Source organism: Pygoscelis adeliae, unplaced genomic scaffold (assembly GCF_000699105.1).
Source record: "Pygoscelis adeliae isolate BGI_AS28 unplaced genomic scaffold, ASM69910v1 Scaffold82, whole genome shotgun sequence".
In the NCBI taxonomy this organism is placed as follows: domain Eukaryota; kingdom Metazoa; phylum Chordata; class Aves; order Sphenisciformes; family Spheniscidae; genus Pygoscelis; species Pygoscelis adeliae.
The window spans coordinates 998,504-1,015,590 of NW_008824287.1; the positions used below are offsets into that span (position 1 = coordinate 998,504).

Below are 17,087 nucleotides of genomic sequence, written 5' to 3' on the forward strand. Positions count from 1 at the left end.
TGAATTTAAGTATTACTGAGATATTTATCCCATACACTACACTTAAAACTTACTCTCTCCTTTAAGCAACTGTGTAGATATTTCTTTTGTGTGACCATCAGAATAAACAGCTGCCTCTGTATACTAGAAGGTCACTTCTGATCATTTTTCCACCAGAAATTTCTCAAGTCTTCAACTTCCATTATCTGTTCATGATGTTTAAGATGGTAATGGCCATATTACTTTGGAGTAATTAATTGTAACTTTGTCTACCATTGGTATATTACAGAAGCAAGAATGCCTATATTTCATGAAAAGATTTTCCATAAGCAATATTAGTGTGGTACAGGGCTGTAGACTTACAAGTGAATTGTAGAAAAGATGTAAATTTCTTCTTTATTACTAATCCAGTTCAGTTTTAAGAGAAATGTGCTGTTACTCTGCAGTAAGCTAATGTTTCTGATGATGGAGATAGAAACTATGATGTTGAGCTAAGTCCTATTTTGGGGTCCATCTCTTAGACCTGCAAGCAGCAGTATCCATAGAGATGTTGCCAGCAGTCGAGATGTACACATGTTGATTAGCGTTTCCTAATTGCATTTACTAGTGTGTCTTCATTAAGGTCCTGTTGAAGACAGAGCCTTAAAACATCTCGGTTGTGGTGTGCATTTTGCTAAGCTGTCCGTTCCTGCCTAATATAAGCCTGTCTTTGCATGAAAAATGTATGGGCAACATTTTCAGAAGAATGGCTTAGGAGCTGAAATCCTATTGCAGTGAACATTAATGAATCTTAAATTGCTTAAGGGCTTCTGAAAATTGTAGCTTTTGTTTCTAGAACTTCAGTAGAAATAACAGCGGTGGGGGGTTGGATGTTCCTAGGCTTCACGGAGAGCCTGCTCTGTCCTTGCTTTGCTTTGCCTTCTGGTAAGTAGATGTTTTTAGGTTTCAGTGTGGCTTGTAATACAGCTTTCACTATCTAAACTCTCAGGTTGCAAATGATTCTAGATTATTTTCTTAAAGGGAAAAACAAAGTGGAATTGTGACAGGTCTGCAGCAGCTGAAGACTTGCAGCTGTCTGCGTCTTACATGAACATGTACGTACCCATGGGAATCTGTGCGTCAGTACACAGTGTGACATACATATTCCCAAGTCAGTACTATAATTCAGTTACAGATTAGTAATACATAACTCAGTAATATAGTCAGTAAACTAAACAAGTAGGTAGTGATTAGGAAACAAAACTCTAAGCTAAAAATAGAATTCAGAAAGTAACCAAAAATATAAAAAGACTTTCTCAATTTCCCTTGCTTTCATTTCAGTGTATTTTTAGGCTGTATGTCCTTTAGAATGAGGATCTGTCTTAGATGTTGATTTCTACCATGCTCTTGTAGTATTATTATTATCTAGTATCCAGGCTTTTGAGAAGCCTTCTCCAATCTTTCAAGGTTTGCCTCATATACTTAATGTTTTCAGTGATGTTTCTCTGTTTTATCACCCTGCAAGCACAGATTTTAAATATGGTTTTTGTCAGTCATCGTCTCTTTCAAGAGAGACAAGGCAGTCACTGGGAGACCTCTTGTCTTTGCGGTATCTGCCTAATAAAATGGAATCCATGGAGAAAGATGATGTTTTCATCAAATTTTGGCTTGGAAAGCCAAAATCAAATCTCAATCAAAGAAAGATCTCGTCTTACTGTTAAGATTGTTTGTTTTTTCAGACCCCTTTAGCCTTCATATGCATCTTGAAAGAACAAGTAGTAGATCGAGATGAAAAGCCAGGAGGGAATAAGGAGCAGTCCAAAATGATTAAATAAATAAAGCCCTTGTAAAAAATTTTAGGTACAGAGTTGCCTGGTATGGATTTGGCAAAAGTAGAAGGGTGGCTGAAGAGGAAATAAATGTTCCTTCAGAAGGCAGAGCCTGACCGCGTTGCCTTTGTTCCAGTTTAGGAACAGTACAGACCTTTGAGCAGAGGCTGGTGACCTGGGGACACAGGTGGGCAGGAGCCATTGATGGCCATGTCCCAGTGCAGAAGTAGGACGCCTCCCAGCCACCGGCCTTTGTTACAGTCCATGGCATGTGGGACACAAGAGGTTGTAAGGGGTTTTAACCCGAGCTAATTGCGTAACCCATCTAATAGACTGGGGACACATCCATTTTTCTCTCTGGGTGTTTTTGATGATGGCTTTCTCCAAAGCTGTGTTCCAGAGTGGTGTTTGAATGCTGTGAAATCAAGACTGTGTTCTCCCATATCTTCATATGTAAGTTATGTTTAATGGCAGAAATGATTACAAGCAAATTCTGGTGAAACCAGTCTAAATAAAGAAGGGGATAGCTGGCTTTCTAGAAGTCAGTTTGTCTTAGTGAGAAGGATGACCCTGATGCAGGGATAGTAGGAAACTTTTGTGACCATCACCCATTATACTAGTTTTCCTCACTCCTGTTTCATCAGTGCTGTTGAGCACGTTTGCTGTAGCTTTTCATAAGATGTTTGGAGAACACTGACGAATAGAGCCAAACACGTCTGAGGTTTCAAACATGCATAGTTTCTCCGTAGTCTTCGCAAGGTGAAGAAGCCAGAAACAGTGATTGAAAATGAAGCCCAGTAGAAGTTCATAAAGAACCTCAAATACTGTGAGTTGAGGTAATACATAATATGTATGATAGAGCTATAACTATATTCTGCCTCTGGAAGAATGTTTTTTGTCCTTAGAAATGTGCAGTGCAGCACTTCTATCGTGCTTCCCAGAAATTGCTGTGCACGGAGTGCTTGTCCATGCATCTACTCCCCAGTCCTGTGTGTTTCCTTTGGGCTTTGGGGAGTGCTGAGCTGTATGTATGCTAATTGTAGTTCTCCTCCAATTTCTTATCCCCAGAGTACCTGTAGGAAGAGTAAGAGACCAGATCAAGTGTGTGATATGATGCCTTTGTTCCTATCGTGTGTGTGTTATTGGACATGTAGTTCTGAGAGTGGTTTCCTCTACTGATACTTTCAGTAAGTTATTGATGTTGAAATGGTTGTGACTTATTTTGGTGTCTCCTTTTTTTCCCCACTCATTCCCTTCTGTCCTTGAAATCAAATGCAAAGCTGTAGAGTCCATACTTCATGGGAACAGAAGACATATTTATCTAAAACTCTCTCTCTCAAAAAAAATGCAATTTGGTGCATCATTACGCTGTTTTGCTTTTTGAGAAAGTTGTTAGGAGTGGTGACCTTATCGCTGGGCCAGGTTTGAGGATATGGTGTTGTGTTATGGAGCTGTCACAGCTTACTGTGTAACTTCAGCAGTTTGCTTAGATACTTTCCTCTCGTTTGATTTTTCCCTTCTGCAAAACTTCAAATAAAAGTAACAGGTTTTGCCTTTCTATTTTTTGTCACTGTGTTGGTACAGCAGCAGTCCTTGCCCTTACTATCCATTTGTACAGCATCTAGTACAACTTGGTGCTGGTATCAGTTACATCCTTCAGGCGCTGCTGTGATAACAAGTAATATTGCCAATAAACTTTGCATTCATTTCACTGCAGATTGGGGACAGAATATTTTGTTTTAGCATATTCACGCAAAAGCCTGTAATGGACTAGATCAGGATAAACTTAGCTGTTAAAATAATTTTCTCCTTTATTTGAAGTGAAGCTTGCCTCTTAAAATGAATGCATTTGTTGTCTTCTCCATTTGGATCATTTGTGTGCTCTGTACAATTATTGTGGCACCCATAAATGTGCACTTCCTGAAAGTGTTTGAACACTGTTTCAACCTGAGTGCAGTGCACTCTGAAACCAAGATTTTGAGAAGACTGTATCCCTGCCACAAGAGCCAGAGACTGCTGTTTTTCTGAGCTGAGACTTTCAGCTATGTCTATATTTAAAATATTAAATATTACTTTTACTCAAAGGAAGGTAAAGATAGAGCATGTAAAAGTGCATATGAGTGGGGAGCATGTCAAAATACAGAGGGTTAGATAATGATTCGTTTCTGGGATGTTGGATTTGCCTCTGGGCAGATTTACTCAAAAGCTTCATTTTCCTCCTTTATTTCATGTTCATGATGTATTTATTAGATAAATAATAGCAAAATCTAGTTGTGCAGTACATAAGCTTTAATAAAAATGTAATTGACAGTGAAATTTGACAGTTGTGTACAGAAAATCTGTACTGGAGCTGCACACAGAGCATCGTTTGCCTCTCCTAAGGTCACTTTAGAAAGAAGCCCACAATATGTATGTGAGGTTCAGGTGCACCTGCTTCTTGCTGTGGCTGGAGTTGTGGTTTTGAACCAATGAATACTTAAAATCACTTTTTTTAACACTCCTATGGGAAGAAGACATGATCTGTCCTGAAGATTTTATGATCCAGTGCCTCATTCTGCAAAAATGTAGATATGTGCTTAATCCCCCTGAAGTGAGTAGCAGTGGCTGCATCTCAAAGTGGGGTGGGGGCATGCAGCTGCTGGTCCAGGGCTGAGGGACCTGGGCTTGGATGTATTTGTATGTTCCACTCCACACCTATGGACCGACCTTCTGGCTTTGGCATGGCTATTCATATACGATCAGCAGATGGGAGGGCTGTGGATGGATCAGTCAGGCAGCTCCTGTAAATTGGGTTTCTCACCTGCAGAAAAGTTCTTGTGGGACAGACTTGTGCTGTGCTGAATTCCATTCAAAAAAGTAGATATGCTGGGAGTTAAAGCCTGTTTCTCATTATAGAAGAAAAACCTTTGTGAATCTACGTTTCTTTTCATTGAGAGGTTTTGTTTCTCCTTTTGTTGTCATTGTTCAGGAGATGGCTATGGGACCTCTGCCATGGCACCATTTGATTTCACTTGTAAAAGCAAACAACTTGCAATGCTAATTAAAGAGCTTTTTTAGATAAAGTAAGAGCGTTGCATTATTTATCTAAATTCTCTTTTATGGGAGAATGTTCTGAGTTTGTTCATTAATGAACACTTAGAAATAATATAAAATTAGACCTCATGAATTCTTCATGAGGTGTAATTTACCATGATCATTTTTCTTGGCATTTAGGTGCTGCGAACAGTTCGTTATTCATAGATAACTTTTTTGACTTTTGAGTCCTCAAAATGGCTATGTCTGCATGAATTCTCCAGTTTTTAGAAATTTTTTTCAGATTTTGATTCTAGGAAAAGATTGCTTGTGGTATGTTTAAAAACACTTGTCTTTAGTGCCTATAAATAACACTTGCTCTTAAGATTCTTAATTGTTACTGTTTTTTCCATACATAACAAATTAATTTGTTTATTGTGGAATATGGGCGGTGGAGTATACGTGATTCAGGTAGCAAGAATGGGTGCTAATTTGCTGAATACAAGCTCCTTTCAGTGTATGTATGTGACAGTCTTTCAGTTCAACATGCAGACCTTTTAGATTGCTGAGAACAAATTTTATAAATAGAAAGCATGTATATTTACATTTATTGAGCCATTGGCTATTTCTTATGCATGCAATAGGGAGATAAGACCGTCTTAGTCTGTGGGTAGTTTTCCAAATGATTCATTAGCTGTGCTTTGTAATGGTAGATGGATGTCACATATTTACTGTAATAACTGGAGATTAATGTCAGTAACTCTAGCTTGTTTAAGCATTGTAATAGTTGTGTTTATACATACAGCTGTTCTTTGCATTGTTGGAGCTAATACAGGAATAAATTGAAATTAATTGAATTAATTGTAAAATAAAAATATGAAGATATGATAAGTATTTCTGAAAGATTATTTGTAATGTAGGAGTTGCTATAATGGATATTTGTCACTGATATTTTGTTGGAGGGGTTATACCAAGCCTTTTGGTAAGCAGTGTTTTGCAAAACACTGGCAAAGCTTATGCTGTCTTCTGAAGCAGCAAAGCATTTCTTTGTGAAATCTGTCAAACTAAAATACATCCTACTTTGCTGATACATTACCATACTGAGGAAAGTAGTACACTGAGAAGTCATTTTTAAAAGCAGCAGTCTGATGAAATGAATCCAGAATTTGAAATATGGGTTGCCTTTAACTTACAAAATTGCAGTCTTTAAATTCTGCCACAGATAGTTTTTTTTCGATGTTATAGACTATTCAAATTATTGGTGGCTAAATTATCAATGTCTATCAACAGTAACTGCAATTTATTCTTCAAAGATACTGTTATCCTGTATATAGAACATGGGGTTGCAGTATTTGGAGTCTGGCAAGCTGTTGCCCCAAAAAAATCCCAAAAACAAAACCTAAACCAAAATGCCTCTTTATACAGTAGCATGTGAATGTCATCACACATGATGTTTGCACTGTAATATTTCAAGACCAGTAGTAGCTGCCTAAATTGTGTCAGAGAAGGTCTACAAAAGCATAGATATGTTGCTAATTTTAAGTGGCATGTATAGAGGTGTAATACTAATCTTCAAGGGATAAGAATATATTTAAAAAAAATGTTGGGGTTAAGTCACTGTTTGATTTTCCACATTTATTTTGCCTGTATCCAAATAAGCCCTTGATAAGTTACAGACTTACAGCCTCCTTTAATATTTTCATAGAATTTAATTACAGCCCAATATTTTCTTGTGTTAAAGTTATTTTCAGTAATTAAAACATAATGAAAGTTAACTGTGTGCCCAGGAAACTAGAGTATCTATTTCAAAAATGTTCATATTGTGATACAGGTATTGAATTAAAAATCTAAATCTTAGTGTTGTGGATAGAAAAAACAGTGAACGGCATGTTGAAATCTATTCTTTGAATAAATAATGTTACTCTTAGGTAATGTGCTGACTGACATGGGATCAGCTACTTAACACTAAAAACAGTCATCGACAATAAATGTCCCAGTGCATGCACGCTGAACTCTTTAACAGCGGATTTGAGCTTCAGACATGTAGGGGAGAGAACAGAATGTTTGGAAAGGAGAGATAGGACTTACCTTTTTGCTACCATTAATAATTTAAGTCTTTACCAATGATGTCAGTATGTACATCTAAAATAAGAACTATTCCTTTGTGCTTATAAGAACTTTGAATGCAAGTTCTGGTACATAACTGCTTTTGCCTAGAAATCACTCTGTAAATGGAGACTTAAAATTACAAATCAAAAGAAATTACATACTTTATCAGAAACATTTTTAATAATTCTTCAGCACTTTTCTTTCCGTTATCTCAGTTTTTTATATAGCAGATCGATTTTCAGTAACCTACAACTTTGCAATAATTTGAAGGGCAAGTAAGTGCCTTGATTTTCCGTTGTACTATTGAAAAATCAGGAAAACCTAATTGGAGTTGAGTGAGAGTAACTAGGAAGAAAATCTGGCACCTGATGCAACATTAGGTTATTCCAAGATATTTTGATGTTTAAGTATTATATGAGGAAATCTACTTGTTCAGGAACAGATTTTTACAGAGCAGCTTACTCTTAATGTTCTGAATGTGTTAAATGGAATTCAACTCAGATATTTATTTGCTTGGTGGGGAAGGTAAGCATGCTGAAAATGTAACTAAAGAGTTTGCAAAATGTGTAAGTAGGACACCAGTCAGTTTCAAATTTTGTTTTCTTTCACAGATTTTAAAAGATGCAGGGTTATTGTTTATCGTGGGGAACCATAGACAGCTTTTGTGTTTGTTGCTAATAATAGATGATGTATCTTCTTCAGTTCATTGTGCTGAAGTCCTGCTTCTGCTGTAACTGAAACCAGTGGTGTGGTATTCCTGTTGGCTTTAGAAGGGCGGGATCAGTCCCTAAAATTGCGGTTTACCGTGTGGGTTTTCTGTGTTGGAAAGGATATGGTCAGATGATTTAAATGCGCACGGAAAGCTGCAGTTAACCATATCAGCTGCTTCGCTCATCTTCTGACTAGTCTTATTGTCAGAACTGGAATTTTTTCCCCCCAGTTTTAATTGAGTTAATGCAGATACAGCATATATGAGCAGACTGTGCTCAGCTGAAGCACGTTAGCCTTGGGGTGCAAAACCCTGATCCTGCAGCAGGCTGTTAGCAAAGCTTAGAGTTGGTGTCGGTGTCTGCTGTGGGGTCATGGAGTTGCAGAGATCAAAGGATGATCTTCCAGCTGGAATCCCGAGCTAAACAGATTTAGCAGCATCTGAAGCATTTAGTGTATGTATGTGTAAATACATGTATGAAATCAGATTGAAAAAAGGAAGTATGGCTGATACTGTGTAAAAGGGAAAGTCTGGAAGGAAGAGAAAAAAAAAGGCAGAGGATGTCAGCAGTGCTTGGTGCCATGTGCCTGGTAAAACTGGCAGGGGGATTCTGGTTTGGATGTGCCGATTCCTTTCAAGAAGTTACTATTTTCGTAGAGTTTACTTTCAAAATGATTTTGCTGTGTGGTTTAAGGCCTTTCTACTAAGCACAATGTGGCAAGGATTCTTTTTATTTAAAAATTGTTAAACCAAGTAGTTATTCCTGGGCTTGATAATAAATAATGGTAATTCAAAACTTATTTCCATTGATAAAAAAGAGGGTTATTCCCTAAATGAGGCATTAAACTAACACTGAAGCATTTCAGTTAAAAAAACCAAACAAAAGAGAATTGACAAGAATATAACCTATTTAGAGTCTGAGCCACCCTCATGCAGTTAACTTTAGAATAGACACCCCTTTTTTTGGTGTGTCCCCCATCCTCCTGAATTACAGGCCTAATTTGTCACAACATGTACCTCCCTGGATTTAAAGAAAGCAAATTAAGTCTTAAGTAATTATAATTACAGGATCAGGTGAACACAAGGTTCAGTGCGTGGTGTCTTAGCCCTCAGTTCTCCCAGTGTTTGTCCCTGTCCCTGGACAGTGGAGTCTCTTGCCCCGGGGCAGCAGTTTGCATCGTTGACTCTGAGTCTTTGATGGAGGGAGGCCGAGCCCATCCGAGGGATGCTCTTTGATAAGAGATACCAGTGAAGCTGCACATCGCAAACTGCACAGTAGACAGCAGAAGCCACCATTTGTATTGCTTTAATTTATCCAGATTTGAGACTAAGATGATGTCCTTCCCTTGTCAACACTGGTGATAATGAAGACGGACTGGAAGCTGTGGAGGAGGCAAATACCTGTATAGAAAAGGCTTGAAGTACCCAGGCTTTTCTGCTTCCTTTGTCTGCCTGTGTAGTTTTCGGATGAAAACTTGCATTCTTCAGCCCTCAGCTTGCAGATAAACATGCAGGCAGCTTTACTCACGTGACTGGTGGCACTGATGACAATGAGGCTACTGTCCTGCATGCACTCTGCTAGGCTGGATTCTTATTTGTCATTTTTTGGAAAGGTCTATTTGAGTTTCTCTTGTGAAAATTGGAGTTTCATGTTTCAAGATAGAAGCACTTGTTAAAATTCCAGCCTGCACCTGTGCCTGATACCCTTCCTCTGATTAAACCTTTTTGATTCCAGTAAATATCTGAAGATCTTTGTACCTCTGAAGATTGCAAATCCAGGGCTTTATTATTTAAGAGGTGTCAGTTTGTTAGTGAAAAATATAACTGGAGAATATAGGTCATCACTGGAACCAGTAAATGGTATGTCTGGGGACACTGAGTTTATTAATTGAAGGCAATCCAAATGACAACGCTTTGCAGATTGACTGTGCCTGGTTAATGTTGTTGTCATTGCACTCTGTGATACAGTTATTAAATAGGTAAAATATTTTACCTTTTCATATAGAGCCATACACTTACTTCATCTGATTTAATGGAACTATAATTTTAATTATGATTATTACCTTAAATTATAATTAAATTTATGTGGTTTAAATTTACATTTGTGAAAATGGCTGCATGATGAAAGCAGAAATCAGCTTTGCATTAACAAAAAAAGAAGGTTTTTTAACTGCATCTAAGTACATGCTCACAGCTAAAGACTAGCATGACCTACTTTGCAACAATAACAGAGGAATCAAGCCGGGTTTTTTTGTTGAAGTATCTAAATTGGCCATGAATGCTACCTACTCATTCGTTTGTAAGTATCTTTAAAAATAGCTATTGTATCTATGAAACTAAGGGTTTTTCTCCTTCTCTTATTTTGATGTAGATAATTAGCACCATGGAGCCTCAGGTGTCGAATGGCCCTACTTCCAATACAACCAATGGACCCTCCAGCAACAGTAGAAACTGCCCTTCCCCCATGCAGACAGGGGCTGCTACAGATGACAGCAAAACCAACCTCATAGTCAACTATTTACCCCAGAACATGACCCAGGAGGAGTTCAGGAGTCTCTTTGGGAGCATTGGTGAAATCGAATCCTGCAAGCTCGTGAGAGACAAAATTACAGGTAAGCACTTCATATTGTTGACTTATCGTGCATCAGGGTCAGTTTACATTTGGGGTCAGCAAAACTTCCATGTTTATATTGCAAGTGCTTAGCACAGGGAATACTGCAAACACCATGGAAAACTTCTTCAGATGGTAAACCTTTAGTTTTCAATGATGCACACTGGATCTAGAACAACTGTAGGAGAAGCCCCTAATTTTTTGGCTTCCGTACAGATGTAAAGGGAAGTACGAACATTGCCAGTCTGCATGTGTGTAACACTGTGCAGCTTCTTGCAGTAGAGTTCAGATGGCATTACTTTCCTGATCATTCTGGTTTTTATTTAATGTTGACTTAAGTTGTAGGAGGGTAGTCTAAATGGCTTGAGCCAAGTAATAATTTCTAATTCAGACTATTTCCTTTGAAGCTCACCATACCTTCATCAATTTTTTGCCTATAACAACACTAAAGTCAAGATGGTTCTGCACGCCTGTCACAGCTTATTTACCACGATGTTCTGGAACAGCAGAGGTCTGTAGTTGGGAGCTACTGCTCTGGATTTTGTTTGGACATTTGTGGATATTGGTTAATGAACCCTGTTCCCTGAAAACATTTTAATTTGCCATGATCCTTTTCTGCATGAAGCAACACCTGTTGGTAGGTGCCTTCAGAATAAGAAAAGCCTCCCATTACAGATGTTACCTCAAAGAGGGGAGGGGTGGCTGCACTGTCGCTAGAGGAGGTGTGAATGGGTGCAGATGCACCTAGCCTACTCTGTATCCTTGCTGCTGCAGCCAGGAATTCACTGATGCAGAAGACGACGGTGGGATGAACAATCAGATTTTATAGCTTGCTTTATAGGTTAGCTTTATAGGTTGTGTGTCTACTCGCACCGTAGGCGGGGAACAGCTGAAATTTCACTGCTGTTCAGTGCACCACCAGCACTGCTAATGTTTAGGACAGAGCAGCAGCCTTGGGAAGGAAAGGGTTCCAGAAAAGGAGCAGTCTCTTCTCTCGGATGCACTCCTGGCAATTTGGGTGTGTGCTCTGTGGAAATAGGCACTGTGTAAAGATGAGGAATTAAAATACACATCTTCATACCTACTTCCATAACAGCCTGGCAGTCATTGTATCGGCAGCATAAGCATGATCTGCTTAGTGCTTTTAAACATGCAATGCTTCTCTATTTACTTCCTGACATATAGCAGTGTTCTGGTTGAACACAAGGCATGTAACAAATGGCAGTAGCTGCAGGGCAGCTCAAGTCCTCAGAAGTGTAGTCCGTCCAGCAGAGCTTTCTTTAGCACGTTGACCATGATGTATCTATTTCAATGTATCTTCTGATTAGGACACAGCTTCAGGGGTATTAAAAGGAAGATTGAAAAATGGAATTGACTTTTATTTATTCTTTACTTTTTTCCACTTAAAGAAAAACAAATTGCTTAACCTCCCACTCCAAAAATTTCCATGCAAATAACTGAAGTCCTCTTTTATAAGCATAGCTGGCCCAGTATTCCAGTGTGACATACCACCCTTGATATCTGCCACCAGACGAGTTTAGCTCCAGACGGTTGTTTTTCTTTTAGTCTGAAAATAATCTGAGAAATTAAATTGGAGGTTACTTCAGTTATTTCAAGCAGAAGTGAATACCTAACCCTCATCTGCAGGAGTCTAGTGTGCCTAGCTTGAATCTTGATCATGGCAGGTCCTGTGTTTCTTGAGCTTTTTTGCTTCCCATATTCCTCAAGTTCATGGTGATTTCTTTGCAATATAATTTCAAGACTTTAGATACTCAGTGGTGTTTTCATAGAGAATTGTCTGTCTTCGGAGAGCCATCACTTCATCAGCTAGGAACAGTATTCTTTTTGTTTCATTCCATCTCCAGGCTTTTGTCTCTGTATTTGAAGATGTGAGAAATTTGCTATATGATCTTCTGACATTCTTGGGTAGTTTTTTTGTCTGTTTTTTCTTTCCGTACAAAGTGCATACATCTTTATGATCAGTAAAATACACTAAAGGAACCATTCTTTAAAAAAACTTAGGCAGATGCTTTGAGGATGATCACCCCTAAGTGACTGAGGCGCCTAGATGTTGTTTTAAAAAGTGATACAAGTACAAAAGAACCAAATTCACAAAAAAAGATTTGTCCTTCGAAGTCTCTGCCATTTTTGAAAACAGAATTTAATCTGCCAAGGTTTTGAGGCCTGTTATCAAGGCATTGTGCAACATTACTAAATTTTAGGATGCATGTTCATTCCCCACATTGAATTCTGTTAGTAAAACAAATGCAGTCCTCTGCCAGAAGCAGTCCATGTTTTTAAAGGTTCTCAGAACATTGAGAGTAACAAAATGGAAATGCACTGAGGTCATACCCAGCTCATCTTTCCGGATCATCATGTAAGTGTGTTCTTCATTAGGCTTTCTGGGGTTTTATGTTTTTTGGGAGGGGAGGAGTGGAAGTATGCCAGTAGGCTGTCAGGGGTTTTCTGCTTTTTCCTTATTAAATGTAGATTTTTTTTTGACAATGAAAGCTGTATTGCAGAAGAAACAGTAAATTCTTAAGCTATTCTTGCTGACCTGGTGAGGTCTGAAACAATTTAGGTTGTGACTGCTTTTGGATTTTTCATTGTTTCTGTTAAAAACTTTGTTTTTAACAAATATCAGCTAAGCGTGTGCTGTTGTAGTATGCCTCTAAACAAATGTTGGAGCTCTTTCTGTTAAAAATATGGGTTGTCTTCATAGATAGTAAGTATGTCTCCTTCTTGCTAAGGTAAAATATCAGGTAAATCAAGGAAAGCCAGAATAAAAAGTTAGCTGCAGAGAGAGGTTGCTTCAAGAAAAATAGAAAAGGTCATAAACCAAATCATCATTGTTAAACAGTTACCCTGGTAAAACCATATTAGAAAATCTCGAATGTATTTCTGAGGCTAGATAGAGTTGAACTGGTTCATGTAAAAGATTAAATTTCCCCTGTCCTGTTAAGGAATTGCACAGACTTTGTGAAATAATGTTTAGGCTCCCAAAATACTTGTTTTCAAGGAGTTCAAAGCTAAACAAAGTCTGTTAAACATACAGGATCCCTTTGAGAGAATTTATGATCTGAACTCTTTAATTTAAATGGGTTAAACAATGTATGTCAGGAATAATCATCTGCTCCAAGTCCTTTTGCAGTCTTAGAACAGTAGTAGGGTTTTTTAAGAAAATTGATTTGTGATGTTACCCCTCGCTTTGGAAAGACACATGTTTAAACAAGCATATTCCTTTACTAAAAAAAAAAATATGCTAATTTGGTAGTACACCGTACTGAGTTGAATAGGAATGACAGCTTCTAAGACAGCCTTTAATTTGATATTCAAAACCAAAATTGTAAATTTCGGTTTTGTTTGGTAGCTTCTCAGAACAGGCAGGATATACAGTAGCATTTTTAAGATATGCTAATGACTTGAAAGAGGAGATGGAAGGCAGGCATACATTTTAATTATGGGGGAGGGGTTGCAATAGGAAAAAATGTTTTTTTCACTGCAGAGATTTTAAGGGAATGAGATAAGGAAAAACACTGAAGATAGTTGCCTTCATTTGGCAGGGGTGTTTAATAAAAGCAGAACTTGTGGTTGTAAAGTGTGCTTATTAAATTCTTCATTTACACTACCTAATTAATTCTAGCATTTTAAATTAACAGTGAAACTGGTCCCTGCTGTACCATTTCATAGCTACAGCATATTTCGTCCAACAACCCAGTTGTTCAGGTTTAATCAGCTGCTCTCAAAAAGAGAGGGAACTTGAGTTAAAAAAAAAAAACTAAATGGCATAAGCATTTTAGAGCAGCATTAGCTGAAGGGAAGTGACTTCACAGAGGAAGACTACGGCTTCAGATGGATGTGAGGCTCGGTGCTTACAAGCTGTGCTATGCTATATAGTGTTGCAAATGCTCTTTATTTCTTATTTTGTCCAAAGAAAGTCAGTGATAAATGATCTTCCTGACTTGAGGAGGGACAGGGCTTGAATTCATCAGAAAATTTTGAGGAGAAATGCTGAACTTGTTTTGTCCCATGTTTGAAAACAAAGATCCAGTCAGCATAGTGTCTGTCAGAGACACTGTAATTGCTGCTGGCCAAGTGAGTTGTCCTTGTTGACATAGTTTGTGTGTGGGAGAAGGGGATGTTTGTTACTAATTTCTTAATTGATTTGGTAGCCTTAGCTGAGCTCTTAAGAATCATATTTTTGTTTCTCTGTAATCAACACAGGAATTTACATCTCTGAATCTTCAAACGATCAGTATTTAAAATCTTTGGATCTCAAATCTTTCATATCTTACAACGATCCAGGCACACTGTAAAGCAGAATACTCATTGATACAGGATTTGTGTGCATCACTTATGACAGAGTTTGCATATTTCTGCTGTGTGGTACAATTTGATGTTCTTTGCATGCATAATCAGACCTTTGTTGCTCCTCTGCCCAAAACACAACTCTGTTCTTAAATCATTCCTTTTGAATTTGCAATTCCTGTAAGATTATGCACAAAGATTTACATCTTTCGTTTTAATTTCAGGTATTTATAAGAGGACTGATACAGGCTTAGATTAAAACCGTGGTTCAGAAATAATCATGGCATTGTAAGTGTAATATAAATATTGATGATCCCAGTGAAAATCCAGGACAGGCAAGCTATTTACTCAAAGCAGTAGCATCTGTGTGTTGTCACATGTTAGGAGAAAAAGAAATATTGACTGTTTTACCTATAGTCCTCTTTAGAAGATATGGATTGTCCATTCCTCACTCTTTGGATGGTGAACCTTATGATCCAAGAACCAAAAGCTAACAAAATGGCAGAGTCAGAAATAATGCAGCATTATGAGAGAGTACAGGAAAATTCTTCCATGTGAGCAGTGTTCAATACTCATTTCTCCATAGAAACAAGTATATTCCTAACCTGGGGGTGGGGGGGGGAGTGCTCTGCCTGTGCTCTGAGCAAGCCACCATGAACCCCTTCTGGTCCAGGAGTATGTCCACGCTATGTTAAATTGGTATCGTCTGCCCTCTATAAAAATTTTTTTCTTATCTCACTGTATAATGAGCAGGTTACCAGCACATACAGAAAAGGTGCTGCTATAAAAAGCAAAGACCCAGACTATCTTTAACCAAGCGTGTTCAGTGAATGATGGCACTGAACTGGTGTTTCTATCTGGAATGTGCTGTTCAGAGACTGCATGCTTGGAGTCTCCTGAAATTTGGGGCCTAATTAAGTAGCCTTAATTTCAGTATCTGGAATCAGTAACCGTTTTGAAAGCAGTGGATGGAGAAGGTCTGTATTCTCCGGAGCAGAAGCCATTCATTGCACACTGTGGTGGTGACCCTGGGAGGCAGGAGGGAAGGAAGCCAGGTATGATCATGTTCCCCAACAGTATGGCTCTCCAGGAGGGAAGCTCTTGAGTCTGATGGCAAGTGTGTAGTAGCAGCAGGAAAACACTACTTAAGCTTTCCTTAGTAAATAGATGTTTTCTAGTATTGGCCCAGTGTTTGCAGCGGGCAACAGCTAAGCTTTATGTATTTTAATAGGAGGTTTTGATGCCTGAGAGTAGATGAGTGAGAGGTCATGGTGTCCATCTTGGGATTGAAGGGGGACTCTGAAAGCTTATTATAACGGAAAGACACAAAGCAAAAACAGGATTAATGGTTAAATTTAATCATGGGAAAGAGGCCTTTTGGTAATACAGTTCATTACAATAGGTAACCGTTGCACGGTTAAGTCTGCATTTGAAAGACTTAGGCTGGAAATTGCAGAGATATTAGTAATATTGTGCTGCTTTGTCATGGGGGGAAAATTTTTATTTTTATTCAAGGGTAATAGTTCATAGCTATTTATGTTTAGAAGCTGCAGATAGAACATGTATTCACTGAAAATTTCACATACAAAGACTACCAGTGTTTTATATATGTTTTCTCTAGCAATTTTGTAAAAGGGCATACCAAGTGTTTCCTATTGGAAGAAAAAAATGACCCATATGCAGATAAATACAGCTTACTGTGAAACCCAGCATTAAGTTACCTGATCCTAAATGACTGAAAGTCTAATCTGAGCATAAACAGCTTTTACATTTGATGTCCAATGCACTGATTGTGCTTTGAAAGTGCCTTCCATTCTGAGATATTACTGGTTCCAGCAGTTTTCCCCACTTAAAATACATTAAACAGATAGGATTATGGAATATAGGGATTAAGTTAGATAAGACTTATAAACTGTTTAGAAAGTATGTAAACACTCATGCCTCATGGTGTAAGCCCACCTGATAATAGGGTTTAGGAGAAAAATACCTTGTAGAGGTAGCTTATTCCCTTGTTGACTTGGGAGGGTTTTTAGTAATTCTCCATAAAGCAGTGGTAACTAGTCACTGATCTCTGATCATTTATTTGGTACAGTCTTGTTAGTCTAGACTAGGTGTTAGCAGCAGTTGCTTTGCTCCAGTAGTAGATGAGAATTAACAAAATACTTCAGAACAGGAAAAAAACCCAAACTTATGTACTGTGGTGTTCACCATTTACAAAGTGAATATAATTCTGGCATTTGGTTTTATTGCATTTAAAGGCCGTATTTAGTAGTGCCCCTCAAATTGGCTGTATAGGGAATCTGTAAGAAGCAGTGCAGTTTTCTGCATTTGACTTCCTTGAAAGCAAAAGGCCTAGTATTTGCTGAAATAGGAAGAATATTTATACAGCAGAGTACTCTGCTAGAGTTCTTTTGTCTGAAAAATAATACTAATTAAGTAAATTAATTTTTTCAGGAAGTGACTTGTAGATTGGCCTCACTGTATTTTAGTAGGTACACGAGATTTGTATGGCAGTTATTTCTTTGTGTTGAGTTCGCGTTCAAAATGCAGT

The 17,087-nt window shown here is 38.1% G+C and overlaps 1 protein-coding gene across 6 annotated transcripts in view; it reads left to right on the forward strand.

The window, feature by feature from the left end:
• The window catches only part of ELAVL4 (ELAV like neuron-specific RNA binding protein 4), a 65,927-nt gene that overhangs the window by 11,863 nt on the left and 36,977 nt on the right, over window positions 1-17,087 (forward strand). For 2 of the 6 annotated variants that reach the window (XM_009318708.1, XM_009318710.1), the window contains exon 2: window positions 9,989-10,229. In XM_009318708.1, coding sequence (XP_009316983.1) covers window positions 9,989-10,229 — 241 coding nt within the window. Of the gene's footprint in view, window positions 1-9,988; window positions 10,230-17,087 lie in introns of those variants that run through there. The other 4 variants (XM_009318709.1, XM_009318711.1, XM_009318712.1 and 1 more) reach the window with 3 other exon arrangements.